Source organism: Bubalus bubalis, chromosome 3 (genome assembly GCF_019923935.1).
Source record: "Bubalus bubalis isolate 160015118507 breed Murrah chromosome 3, NDDB_SH_1, whole genome shotgun sequence".
In the NCBI taxonomy this organism is placed as follows: Eukaryota; Metazoa; Chordata; class Mammalia; order Artiodactyla; family Bovidae; genus Bubalus; species Bubalus bubalis.
In genome coordinates this window covers 37,808,804-37,822,329 of record NC_059159.1, presented here as the reverse complement: position 1 = coordinate 37,822,329, position 13,526 = coordinate 37,808,804, and the positions used below count along the sequence as shown (strand labels likewise).

Here is a 13,526-nt window from a genome sequence, read left to right as displayed (position 1 = left end):
ACGAATGTTTGTTGTAAATTCTTCATTGTCAGTGTTTTTCACCCTGTTGTAGAGTTCTATATTTAACCTACTGACATTTACTGAGATTAGTGGCACATTTGGACTTCTTTCTCCCTTTTTATTTTTGATCTGCCACTTCTTTTTCTGTGTTGTAATTTACTATGTTAATCGAGTTCTTGTTTCATTTGGTTTCCTCTCCTGATCTGAAGTTATAAATCAGTTCAGTTTCTCAATTTGTCACTAATTCTGTGGCACCTCCATAGTATAATGTCCTGCCTGTCTCTTGAATATAACAAAACCTAACCTCCTTAGTCGCTGTTAGGTATTTACTTGCTCTAACGTGGCATTCTGTTCCCTTCATTGGTAGGCAGGTAGAACCAATGTTGCCACCATTCCTTCTACCCAGGGGCCGCCTTCCGCTCAGTATGGGTGTGATGCTTATTGGATGCTGTATCCTCTGTGGGAGCCCAGGGCCCGGCAGTAATTAGGCGCTTAAACAACCAGCTGTGAAGAGGGTGTGGTAGAACAAGAAAAGGCCTTTGAGCAACAGATCATGGTAACTTCAGTTCTGGGTGTTAGGGGCTCGTTTACGATGCTCTGGAGGAAATGTAGAGAACTTTCCAGGCCTGCCCACAGAGACGTGTTTCCCAAATGAGTTGAAAGATGAGAGGGACCCATAACTGTGTAGTGCACCAACAGGCGGGGACCAGCTTCAGAGAGAAAAGTTGGGAAACCTGTTCATTAAAACTCACCACAGGTACCAGTGAAGGAAAGCAGGAAGACAGACCACTGTGGGGAAGACGGGGACCAAAAAGACCTCCCTCTGGTCCCAGCTCGGCCCGTTTGTGATCCTGGGTGGGTGATTTCGTCTCTCCGAACCTTCGTTTTTGTATCTGTGAATGCGGCTGATACAGGCATACTTCACATTATTGTGCTGCACTTTATTGCGCTTTGCAGATACCGTGGTTTTTACAAGTTGAAGGTTTGTGGCAACCCTGTGTTGTCAGGTGATGGTTAGCATTTTTGAGTGATAAAGTATTTTTTAATTAAGGTGTGTACATTTTTTCAAGACACAGCACTATTGCACACTTACTAGACTACATACTATATAAGCATACATTTGTATGCACTGGGAAACCAAAACACTTGACTGACTCACTTTATCATGATATTTGCTTTATTGTGGTGGTCAGGAATCGAACCTGCAATCTCTCTCAGGTATGCTGATGGTCCTTATCCTATGTGACTGACTGAGTTGTTTAAAGTAGCAAATTAGGTATTTCATCCAGAAGTACGTAAGCTTCAGTTGTCTGGAACAGCGCTGCAGTTTCTGACGGCAGAATGAATGGGCCTCACCCTGGACTGGGGGTCAGAAGATGTGACTGTTGCTTGCTGTCCTTGACCTTGAGTAAAGCACTTGACTGTCATTTCCTCATCTGAAAAGTTAATCATTGCCCCGCCTGCTTTGTGTCACGGTGAGCCTCAAATGTGAATGTGAAGGATGTTAGAAACTGAAGAGATGTACAAATGTAAGAGATGATGATAAAATCATTGTTGTTATCATCATTACAAATTGAGGTGTGATTATGCTTAGCCACTTGGCAAATTTGGTACAGTTGCTTATGGCGAAGGTTGTGGTGGTCCTCTTGTTTTTATTTATTTGTATTATTATTATTTTTTTTTTCTTGTCTTTATGAACTGGATTTCAGAAGGTTGTGGTGTCTGTTTCTGTTTTAGATGTCGCTCTACCTAATTCCTCCATTCTGACCTCCTGCCCCTAAAAGTCATAGGGAGCCAGTTAGGTGGGAAATCACATCTTTGCCATTTTCATTTGAATTAAGTGTGTGAGCCTGATTTGGTCTTGTGATTTCTGTAACTGATGCGTTTCTTTAGCAGCTGCTGGAATGTTCTTGAAGTGGTGGGTTGCATTAGCACAACTTGTCAGACTAAGGACAATCCCTCCCCAGCACCAGCAATGTCCTCAAGCTCAGCTGCCCCTGGAGCTTGTACTACATTTGCAGTTGGTTTATACAGATCATTACTGGAAAGGCATCGGGACCTAGAGGTCAGAGTTACCTTGCTATATGTAAACCTGAGGGTTAATAATTAAATTTTAGACTAGGATTTGTTCTAAGCATTCTTTCCTTTCAGTTTATGTATCCTTACTGTGTAACCTCCATGGCCTTGAAAAGTACCAGATTAAAAAAGTGATGCAAGGGGAACCTGGCCTTTAGCCTACTGCTGTTAAAAGTAGTCTAAATGTAGTAAAACTGATGGACCTTTGGGTTGTGTCTGATTTTTTGCTGTTATAAATGTTGATGAAGTGATTGTCTGTCTCATGTCTTCCTGTGTACGCATGAGGGTCCCTCAAGGCTGAGGATGTTCCTAGGAGTGAAGCTTCTGGGCGACCGTGTGGGCGAATCTTCTGGTCGCTGCGCCAGTTCACTCCTGCACTAATAGCTATGAGAGTACTTGTTTTTCTGCATCTTTGTTTATACTTGGTATTGTCACATTAAAAATTTTCCTCCCAATCTCATGAATTTGAAACAGTACCTCATTGCTTTAATTTCTATTTTTCTGATTGCTGGTGCTCATCTTTTCATGTTTTTATTGACAGTTTAGATTTTCTCTCTGCCATTTTCTGTCCTTTGCCTGTTTCCCTATTGCATTGTTTGTTTTCTTATAGATTCATAGTTGTTCTTTATCTATTCTGGATATTAAGCCTATATTAATTATATACCTTACAGAAATCGACTTTCAGACTCTGGCTTCTCTGGACTTTTTTGGTGTCTTTGTCAAAAGCAAGGTGCAATTTAGTGTAATTAAGTTTACATATGTTAACATTATATTGGGCTTTAAGAAAGCATTTTCTGCCCTGATGTCATAATCATATTCTCATACTTGCTTGTAAAAGCTTTAAAAGTTTTGCTTTTGCATTTAGGTCTTCTTTACATTTAGAATGTAAGCGTTCCGTGTGAGGGTGAGGGTTCTCACACGGAACCCTTGGATCTTTCCTTAGTTACCTCTGGATACTAGTGATCTCTGCGTTATTTATTGAGCTGCAGCTCACACTCACCGATCTGTCATGCTGCCTTTGTCACACCCGTCCCGCTTCATCGGTTTCTGCCTGTCCCTGCCTCACTCCCACACTGCCTTAATTATTACAGCTTTATCACGAACACTTCCCTGGGAAAATAAGACTCCCACCCCTGCCCTACTCCTCACTTTGTTGTTCTTCAGAATTAGTTGGGCTGTCTTGGGATTTTACACTTTGTAAGAATTTTAGCATTAAAATTTTACGTCCACAAAAAAGAAATCTGTTGAGATTTTAATTGAACTTGCATTTGAAATTGAGGATCACTATGGGGAGAATTGATGCTTTACAGTATTTTTTTCATTCATGAAAAGAATTGATCCAGACTTTCTTTCTTGTCCTTCAAAAATACCTTTAAACTTTTTTGTAAGTCTTATACATCTTGCCTAAGATTTCTTCTTTAGTGCCTTATAGTTTAGTTGCTATTGTTAATGGGGTACTTTTTCTCTTATATTTTCTCTAATTAGTTATTTTGGTATCTGCAAATGATACTGAATTTTGTTTATTTTTCTTCTTCTATCCAGAAACATTGCTGAACTCTATTCTTAGTTGTAATTGCCTATCTGTAGATTCTCTTTGGATTGTTTCTATATACAAAATATCTCATCTTCAAATACAGTTTTACTTTCTTTCCCATTGCAGGTTGTATGTCATGTATGGATTTCAGACTTTATTCTGTATCAAATTTGGAGCCATCGAAGGCTTTGAGAAGTGATACTTAACTATTTACATTAAAAACATAATGATGGGAGTCGGGAGAAGGTGTGATTGAAGAGAAAGAAGGGGTCTGCTAGAAGATGCTGCCGTGGCAGTCACAAGATACTTACTGCAAGCCTGACCTTAGGGAGTGGCAGGAGGGAAGAAAAGGGCAAGAGGTATTTTACTGGTAGAATTAGGGTTTGAGGGGCCAGTGAGTAAGTAAACATGGGAGGTGAGATTTAGGAGTCACCCATGATACTTAGGTTTCTGCCATAGAACTGCAGTAGGAGTCATAGCATCAGAAGCAACTCTTGACAGCAAGACACTTCAGCTTTTAACAGGGTGTCGTGAGCTTATCTGCCTCTGGACAATCATGCTCACTTGATTTGAATAGCATTTCCTTCCGCTTGTCCTTCTGAAATCTCCATGTAGATAAGTATCAACCTGACACAGAGCTTCCAGTGACCCAGAGGCTGGAAAAGGAGCTTGATGGATTAGAGGCGGATATCCTTCAGGAAGACGCTCCATCTATCCTCGACCAAAATGCAGGCTTCAAAGAAGAGGCATTAGCCCTGGCAAAAATAAAAGCAGGGAGGAAGAAGCTTGTGACTGAGAACGTGCCACCGTCTAGGAAGAAAGATAATCTGGCACCAGCAAGACCACAGCAAGTATGAAATCACTCCTTTCTTTGGCCCATTTGTATTAATCTGACATTGTCCAAGGTCACACAGGCTGGTAAGTGGTGGAGCCAGGATTTGAGTTCTTGGGCATTTGAATTCCAGAGCCCTTAAGCCCAGCTGTCTAAGCTGACATAGCTTATAAACAAAAAACAAGTTTTAGTATTGTTACTAAGGACAGGGCATTCTTTCTTGTCCAGGTTTAGTAAGAGCCTTTCTGATTTGATACCATGGTCTTCATTGGGCAGGCTATTTTCAAATGCAGTTTTTTTCTGCTTCTGATTTGGAAGTATGAAATTTGAAGGTTTAAGATGAAGATTTTCTGCTAAATATTGATACATAATATATCACTTGATATTGAAAGGCATCTTAGGGTGTGTACTTTCTAACATGGCTTTGGGAGTCAGCTGGCTTCAAAGTACATTATGTTCTTAAGTGTCTATCTAAAATTTAACTTTAGGCCCTACCAGTGGAGAACTGGCTAGAAGACCACCTCCTAGTCTGAATATGCTTAACGTGGTTACTCCAATTTGATGGCTTCTCCATAGGCTTCTGTAACATAATCACCTGTTACTCATAAATCATGGATTAAGATCAAGTCTTTATTCCTTTTCAAACAGACTCTCAAGGGAGATCATTGGGCAGTCAGGGTTGAGCTTATACAAATTCAGCCTGGAATATTTCTCCAAAACAGCCTTGTTCTCTATAGCATTTTATGGTAGTTGTTCTGTTTAGGTGGCATGTACCTTCCTGCCTTCATCATGCTGCTGCTGCTAAGTCGCTTCAGTCGTGTCCGACTCTGTGCGACCCCATAGACGGAAGCCCACCAGGCTCCCACATCCCTGGGATTCTCCAGGCAAGAATACTGGAGTGGGTTGCCATTTCCTTCTCCAGTGCATGAAAGTGAAAAGTCAAAGTGAAGTCGCTCAGTCATGTCCGACTCTTAGCAACCTCATGGACTGCAGCCTACCAGGCTCCTCCATCCATGGGATTTTCCAGGCAAGAGTACTGGAGTGGGGTGCCATTGCCTTCTCCTGCCTTCATCATACTCCTCCTCTATTAGCTCTTTTAATCTTCTAGAAATTTGTGAAGACATTATCTCCCATTTTACAGATAGGAAACCTCAAGACTGAGAGATGTGTTTTAACCAAGAATGTTTTACAATTTACCTCTTTTGCTTAGTTAGGAATGTTTTACAATTTACCTCTTTTGCTTAGTTAGGAAGAAATATATATTTCTTTATTTTTATATATATATATTTCTTTATATATATATACATTTATATATTAAATATATAAATATTTAATTTATATTTAATATATTTATATTTAAATATATTTGATATAAATATATTTATATTAAATATACAAATATATATTTATAAATATATATATTATGTATATTTATATATTTTATATTTATATAAAATTCATATATTTATATATTATAATATATAATATATATAATTTATATATTTATATTTATAAATATATTTATATTATATATTTTTATATATTTATTATATTATAAATTTATATATTATATATTATACATTTTTATATACTTTATATATTTAAATATAAATTATATTAAATATATAAATATATATTTCTTTATATATATATATATATATATATAAAGATGGCCAAGCCAGGGATTCAGTTTTACGCGTGTGCCCCTCTCCCCACAACCAGGGTTGTTTTAGTGTAATCTGTGCTGTCCCCAAATTTCTGCCACAGTGCTTTCCACTTAAGTTTTTGCTGAATGAATGCATGAACAGCATAGGGACATTTGAACCTTCAGTAAGCCTGAGGTTAAAACCAGTTTCTTTGCTATCCATTTGGCTTTATAATTCATATTTATCTCTTGCAGGGACTCCACAAAGCTGAAAAAAGTAGACTAATCCCCTCTTACAGCAAAAGCAGGTTGCAAAGGACAACAGTCTCCTCCAGATTAAAAATGAACCAACAGCCTGTGAAAGACAGCAGGGCTCCTTGGATACCTCCAAACCCCACATCCCCACCAGCCTCTCCTAAATGGTATGTAAAAATTCAGGCATTCAGGTATGTGATTTTACTTTTCCTCCACAGATCAACGGTGACCTATTGCTTAGAGCAAGTGAAGCAGTGGCCTTAGTCCCTTTTACAGAAAAAAGCTTATTTGGATGGGTAATACATGAAATGTTTTTGACTGGAAGCCCCATTGGGTCCTTTTTCCTACCTGACTGTGGGTAGAGTAACTCCCACAGGTCACTCCAGTACCCTGTGGACTTCGAGGGCTGCTCTTCACTCGCCTCTACACCCAGTGGATCCTGGTTACTTGAGAATGGGAACTGTGCCTTATATCTGAATGTACAGTGCCTGATGTAGTCAATCTTAGTAGGCATTTAGTAAATCTTTGCTGAATGAATGCTTAAAAATAATTCCTAGTCCAAGTCAAGACAACATGAATTATAAAACCGTACAAACCTCATAGATGCTGTCCTGACGCAGAGGACAGTTAGGATAGAGCTGACATTACTGCCTCGTCACCCTTACTCAGGATAAGGCAGTGGCAACCCACTCTAGTACTCTCGTCTGAAAAATCCCATGGACAGAGGAGCCTGGTAGGCTGCAGTCCATGGGGCCATGAAGCAACTTAGCAGCAGCAGCAGCACCCTTACTCACAGCACATAGAGAATGAGAGCCCAATCTTCTGCAGAGGTGGGGAAAAGGCATTGTCCCTCTGGGGCACAGAGTCCAGTGAGGCAGAAATTACAGTCTTCAGGGAAGTGGTTAAAAATGGGAGCTCGTGTACCATGGACAGTGGTTCTCAGAAGCACAGTGGAAAGGACCAGGAGCTAGGAAAGTCACAGGAAGGCAGGCACAAGCAGTCACATGAGGAGGAGAGCGAGCGAGAAGGTAGGTGACATGAAGGGTCCCACTTCTAAGAGGCCCGCAGGAGATGTGGTGAGAAGCTTGGTGGGATGGGGTCCCCTGAGGGCTGAGTGATTCTCAGTGGACGGTTATGCTTATTCATCAGCTTTCACTTTAAAGATGAAGAAACTGTCCAGAGAATCTAATGCCTTGCTTATATAGCAGGACTAAAATCAGGTCTTCTGATTTCATAATATATGTGCTTCTTTGCTTTATTTCTGTGCTCTTAATTCTCTGTTTTTATGTATGTACTAGTGTAGAGATGTGAATTCATTGGTAAGCTCATGAAAACAGAAGTTGGTTGGAGTTTATATTGCAAACCAAATATACAATGCACTGTCTCTAGAGTGTACATGTGGTAGATAGGGGAGGTAAGGGGGAAGGCTTTTGGGTTCAAAGTGCTGTATTAAACCTGATAAAAGGCACAGAGTTGCTGTGTAATGTGAAATATAATTTGTGACCCAAATCTGTATATTAGAACAGGGTTTTGTTGAATTTCACCCATTATTCTGTAATTGACAGTTGTTTTTTCATTTAAAATAGTGATTACTTCTGTGAAGCAAAAAGGACCTTCTCTTTGATACCGAACCTGAATTCTGGATGCTGTCACTCTGCTTCACATTCAGCTTCCAATGTAGAGCCCCCCGTAGATCACCAGTACTCTGACACTCTTGTCTTTTCTGAGCTGGCACCTTTTATGAGTCATCAGGTGTGGAGGGAATGGTTACAAAGGTGTAAGTTTTCCTTGTTTTGCAGTGCCGCCTGGCTCAAGGCGAAATCCAGCCCCAAAGATACCACCAAAGAACAGTCTCTCCAGCAGGAAGATACGCAAGAGGACAGTCGGTTGAGAGGTGCTGTTGAACACGAAGCAGTGAGGTTTGTGCTGGCGTTTGTCAGATCTTTGAAATGGGCCCCCTTTCAAATGGAATTCTAAAGCGAGCTCTCCTCTTGCCCATGTATAACATTGGTTGTTTAAAATGGAAATTACTAAACTTTCCTGTCAAATTATGCAGCTTAGACAGTGAGCCCCTCTTTTATTCCTTGCCTAATTCATTCAAAAATTACTTGCGTTTCAGTTGTCTACCAGTTGCTTGTTTTGGTACAGTTGTGAGCTCTTTGGAGACCTTTGCAGGGGTCAAGGGGGTGGGCACAAAGGACAGACTCCCAGCCCCTGCTTATTTATAGTCAACAGGGAGGACATGTTACTGACTATAAGATAGAAAGGTGTGTATGTCCCCTGAGACCTGAAGTGTTAAATGCTGAGAGAGTTCAGAAGGCGGACAGGACACCTCTGCAGAGATCTGGGCTTCCTGGGGGGAGATGGAAAATCAATTAGGACTTGAAGAATAGGCTTTAAATAGGGGGTGATGAGGTGAGGCCATTCCATGACAGGAGAGCAGTGAAAACAGGTTGCCTGCATTCATTGGGCTGGAATTGTTCTTGCAGTTACGGGGAAGCCAGAGTGAAAGTGGACCATTAGATAATTTGATACTGTTCACTATCCTGGGCTGGAAGCATCAAGCCCTAACACATACAATAAGGTTGTTAGGAGCTCGCTTTTCCTTTCTGTGTTTATTTGACTTCACTCTGCCTTGAGGGCTCTCCTGGGAGCCCATTTCTTTGAGCTGGAAGATAGAGCAGCAGCTTTGTTTTACAGCTGAGCAAGAAGTTCTAATTGCAACAAAGGCTAGTTTTCTTGAGAATATTTGTGGCCAGGTTTTTGTGGCACTGCATGCTAACCAGGAATGCTCTTGCGGGTAAATGTCTTTTTACATGCAACATTACATTGAGAGCTTCACTGGCCCAGAGACTGAGTTACCTCCTGAGTCTTTGATGGAGCCGAGATGGGCGCTCTGTGGGGTCCTGACTCCTGGTCTGTTTATGCGGTAATGACACCTGCAGGTTGAGGCAGAATTGGCCTGACTTTTGTATTCTCTGCTAGACTCGCTTGGCTAGATGCTGAAACTTCCAAAAGATTGAAGGAATTAGAAGAATTAAAAGCCGAACAAATGGACAAAATGCAAAAACAGAGGTAACTGTCTGTTTTCTGAGGTAGAGAAAAACACAGCAGGCCTATTTTATATCATCTAGCTATTTTTACAACTTGTTGGGATTGTTTTTTGGTGTTGTCACACTTTTCATGTCTATTGTCCGTCAGACTGCTTAAAGTTCTTTGAAGTCACCTGAGAAGCCAACAGCGGAGCTCAGACGGGAGTCCCTGGGAGTCCTGGCTGGTTTGAGGAGAGTTGGGATGTCTCTGTGATAGTATCCTTTAGGCTCCATTGACTTGATGCTGAAACTTCCAGAAGAACAAAGGAATTGAATGAGCTGAAAACGGAAGAAAGAGATAGTTGTCAGAAACTAAGATATGTGTTTGCTTCTGAAGGATGGTGCATGCTTGCCTATTCTTAAATTGGTCCAGACAGTTTCACCACCATCCTGGACTGTGTGGGCCTGACCTCACCAAATGAATGAATGAATGAGTGTCTGCATGCCTGCGTGTATTTGCACAGTATTTTTTCTAGGAAGTATTTCTTCTGTGTGCCGTTTGAATGATATCTACAGTTTAGGGGGAGTTTTATCTGAAAGATCAGTGTTATGTCTGTTTGTGTTCCCGTTGGAGATGCTTGTCTCTTGGCCAGGTGGGGCGTACATGTGCAGTCTGCTAGGATACTTCTGCTTCACATGTTAGCTTGAGCACAGCCTAAGGTTTTCGAGTGAGGTTGTTTTTCCCATTTGCCCCCAAGAGTGTCACCACCTAAATCCAGGCACGAAGAAGTTCATGAGCAGGCTTAGTTGTTACTGCTGCAGTTGGCTCATCTGTCTCGTGCTCATAGAGTCACCCTGAAGTCACGTGAACAGAATCCTCATTGATACAGCTGTGCATTCTATCACCAGTCATGAGAGAGCATCCACTCCCAGGTTAGAAGGGCTGTGGCCCTTTCGTTAGAGGGTGAGTGTTGTGAACTACTACCACCCCCAAACCAAGAGATAGGTCAGCACCCCTACTCTCAAACTCCCTGTGGGTCCCTCCTCAGTTGCATCTCCTTCTTTCTCCCCAGAGCTCACCACTGTCCTGATTCCTGTCTTCATCTTTTCATTTCTTGTATTCATAAATCTGTTACCCTTGTGTGTGTCCCTCACGGCATGTTGTTTCATCTGGACAGCTGAGAAGCGGGCCCAAACCTGGAAAGCAGTGTGCTGCTGGGATTAGATGAGGATTCCCAGGGAGAGCAGGCTGTGCAGGGTCCTTCCTAAACTTCCTGGGAGTTTTTAGGTGCCCATCCGGGAAGTTTATAGATCATGAATGAGTCCTGGCAAATGTAGGGCTTACCACATTTGGGGCATCTGGAGATGAAGCAGGTGCAGTGGGCCTCTGGAAGAGGCCTGGGCAGGGGGACAGTGGGCTGCCTTGTGTAGTTTTCCATTTTGTTACCAAGAAGTATTCCATCGTATGACTGTTCACATACACACCTCCATAGTCTGTTTATACATCCTTTTGTGAATTAACCTCTGGGTTGTTTTCCATTGTTAGTATAGGAGTTCCCTTCTAGTTTTTCTGCATCCCAGCTGACATGTGGTAATGTCCAATTTTTAAAATTTCAGTTATTTTGGTGACAGCGTGGTGGTATCTCGCTGGGATTTTACTTTGCATTTCCTTGAAGTCTAATGATGGTGAACACTTGATAGTGCTTACTGTGATGTGTTTATTCAAGTTTTTTGTCCACTTTTTATTTTTATAATTACTGATTTTTAGGAGTTTCAAAAAATATGTTCTGGATTTGAGGCCTCTTTCACAATATGTGCAGCAAATATTTTCTCCCAGTCCTGTGGCTTGCCTATGTATTTTCTTAATGGGATCTTTTGAACATGAGAAGTTTCAAATTTTGATTAAGATCAGCTTAGCAGTTTTTTCATTTTACAGTTAAATCTTTTTTATGAACTAAGTAATCATGACCAGTGCTGAAGTTTCAAGGATATTCTATATTTTCTTCTAAAATGCTGTTAGTTTCAGTTTATTTTTTATATCTGTGATCCCATTTTTAATTAATTTCTGTGTGTGAGATGAAATGCTTATCAGGGTTGATTGTTTTCCTTGTGGATATCTGGCTAGTCTAAGCACCATCCGATGAAAGGATTATTGACCTTGAGCTCTACACTAGGGTCCTCTGGGTGATCTGTTGGTTAAGGACCGTCATGCAGGTCTTTAGGTCTTTCCTTTGGGGTACGCCATGCTCTCCAGAGATGAGTCTTTTGATCTGCTGCCTAGAGAGTGAGGACCTGTGTGTCCTTGGAGCTGAGATGGTCAGGAGGCTGTGAGTCTTACCCCTCGGCATTCAGCTTGCATCCATGCATCCCTCTTTTCAGTAGGGCACCTACAGTCTCGATGCAGTTGCATCTCAGGAGGCCCCTCCCGAGAATGAGCAACCAACCCATCTTCCCTCAGAGCTGTGGAGAGGCCGTGGTCCAGTGTGTGAAGGAGGGAAGGGACCTAGGACCCTAACTTCTCAAACATCATCTGACTCTTTTATAGTTAAGCCACCTCCTCCCAGGTTACCCCTAGGCCTCGAGGTACCTGGTGCTCCCAGTCTTGAGCCTCTTAAGTCAGCAGTGCAAATTGTGTGAGTCCTCGGCTTTCCCCATTACAACCCTAGAATGCAGCCTTCTCAGGTTGGTAAGTTACTTACCACTTTTGTCCTTGAGTTTCTAGCACCATTTCCCGCGCCTTGTCATTGTGAGTTTATGTCTGATTCTGTTATTGTGGAGTTTGGGAGGGAACAAAATTAGTTTCATTTGTTGAGTCTTGTGCCCTCTTTAGTCGTTTCGAGGCAGCCATTATTCTTTCAAAATGGACTCAGAGCCTAATATACTTCTTCAGATGTTATCTCAGCCTTTGTCCTCAAAGTTGGGGTCAGGACCAGCAGTATCACATCACCTGAGAGCCTGTTGGAAACACGGACTCTCAGGCCTCCCTCAGGCCAGCCGCATCAGAGTCTACGTTTAACAAGATCCCCTGGGATCTTGTATGAAAATTAGAACAGCACTGTGGTTTTATAATCATTCGATTTCCCTTCACCTGGGGTGGTAAATAAATATGCACAATAGGATATTTTCTTGCTTTTGATTTTAATTTTCAATTTTATTTCTAAATAGTGTTTCCACCACCCAGTTAGCAGACAAGGTAGAGAAGGCAGTTCTGGAGCGTTTGAAGCCTCTCCTGGCCAAGGCCCAGGTAATCTAGTTCATCCCATATGCTTGCCTTTTGGAAGCTCTCAAATAAAAAGTGTTGCCCCAGAGGTCATGCTGACCCTTTGCAGGGCTGTGTGTCTGTCTGGCAGTCAGCAGCTGCACTGCTGCTTGTGTGTCGTGGTGTGGGCACAGTGCTGCCAGGGCCCCTTTCGGGCACCCACACTACTGATGTGTCTTCCTTTGTGGATGAGGGTTCAAGACGGGGAGGAGAGAGAAAGTACCACTTTTGCGAAAGGTGAGATTTTCATTTAGGGAATGAATTTCGATTGCAATTTATGTTCCTAATCAAATAAAGCTATTATTGGCATTAGTGTTCAGTTCACTGCTTCCACTCTTAATTTTGTGCTTTTCCACCTCAGTGATCTGGAATGATTTGCTGTATTTTTTCCAGAGGAGAGAAATGTTAGGACAGCTTCTGTGCACAAATTAGTGCTTTTTTCGAGATGAAATTGTATAGAGCATCAGCAGTAGGTTTTGCCATCTTCCTCTGAGCAGTGAGCTGAATGCTATGGCCAGACCCTGTAAATCCATCCTATAAATAGGAACGCTCTTGTTCGTGTGATTAGATGAAGCCATGGAAGAGCACTAGAATCTTAAATGGAGTGAACAACATTCTGGGTCTCTGAATAGGGCACTGAACTTACTCTATCTCTTGGTCTGAGACATGTTAAATCATTTTTAGAGTCAATGAAAATCTCAGAAGTATAGAACTGGGAGGGTTCATAGAGGCCAAACCATCCAACCTCCTTATTTTGTCAGTGAGGAAACTGGAACAGAGAAGTTGAATAATTGCACAAAAACACACAGCTACTCTGATAACAGTTTCAAAATTGAGGGAAGAACAGGGGCAGAAAGCCAAGACCAGCACATGGCATTTATTTTCATGAAGAC

The 13,526-nt window shown here is 41.6% G+C and overlaps 1 protein-coding gene across 7 annotated transcripts in view; it reads left to right on the top strand.

Moving 5' to 3' along the window:
- KIAA0753 (KIAA0753 ortholog) overlaps positions 1–13,526 on the top strand; it is a 63,088-nt gene that overhangs the window by 28,140 nt on the left and 21,422 nt on the right. For 6 of the 7 annotated variants that reach the window (XM_025280784.3, XM_044939412.2, XM_044939413.2 and 3 more), the window contains 5 exons: positions 4,226–4,461; positions 6,343–6,509; positions 8,142–8,261; positions 9,328–9,417; positions 12,540–12,618. In XM_025280784.3, the coding sequence (XP_025136569.3) occupies positions 4,226–4,461; positions 6,343–6,509; positions 8,142–8,261; positions 9,328–9,417; positions 12,540–12,618 (692 nt within the window). The remainder of the gene's footprint in view (positions 1–4,225; positions 4,462–6,342; positions 6,510–8,141; positions 8,262–9,327; positions 9,418–12,539; positions 12,619–13,526) is intronic. The other variant, XM_044939415.2, reaches the window with a different exon arrangement.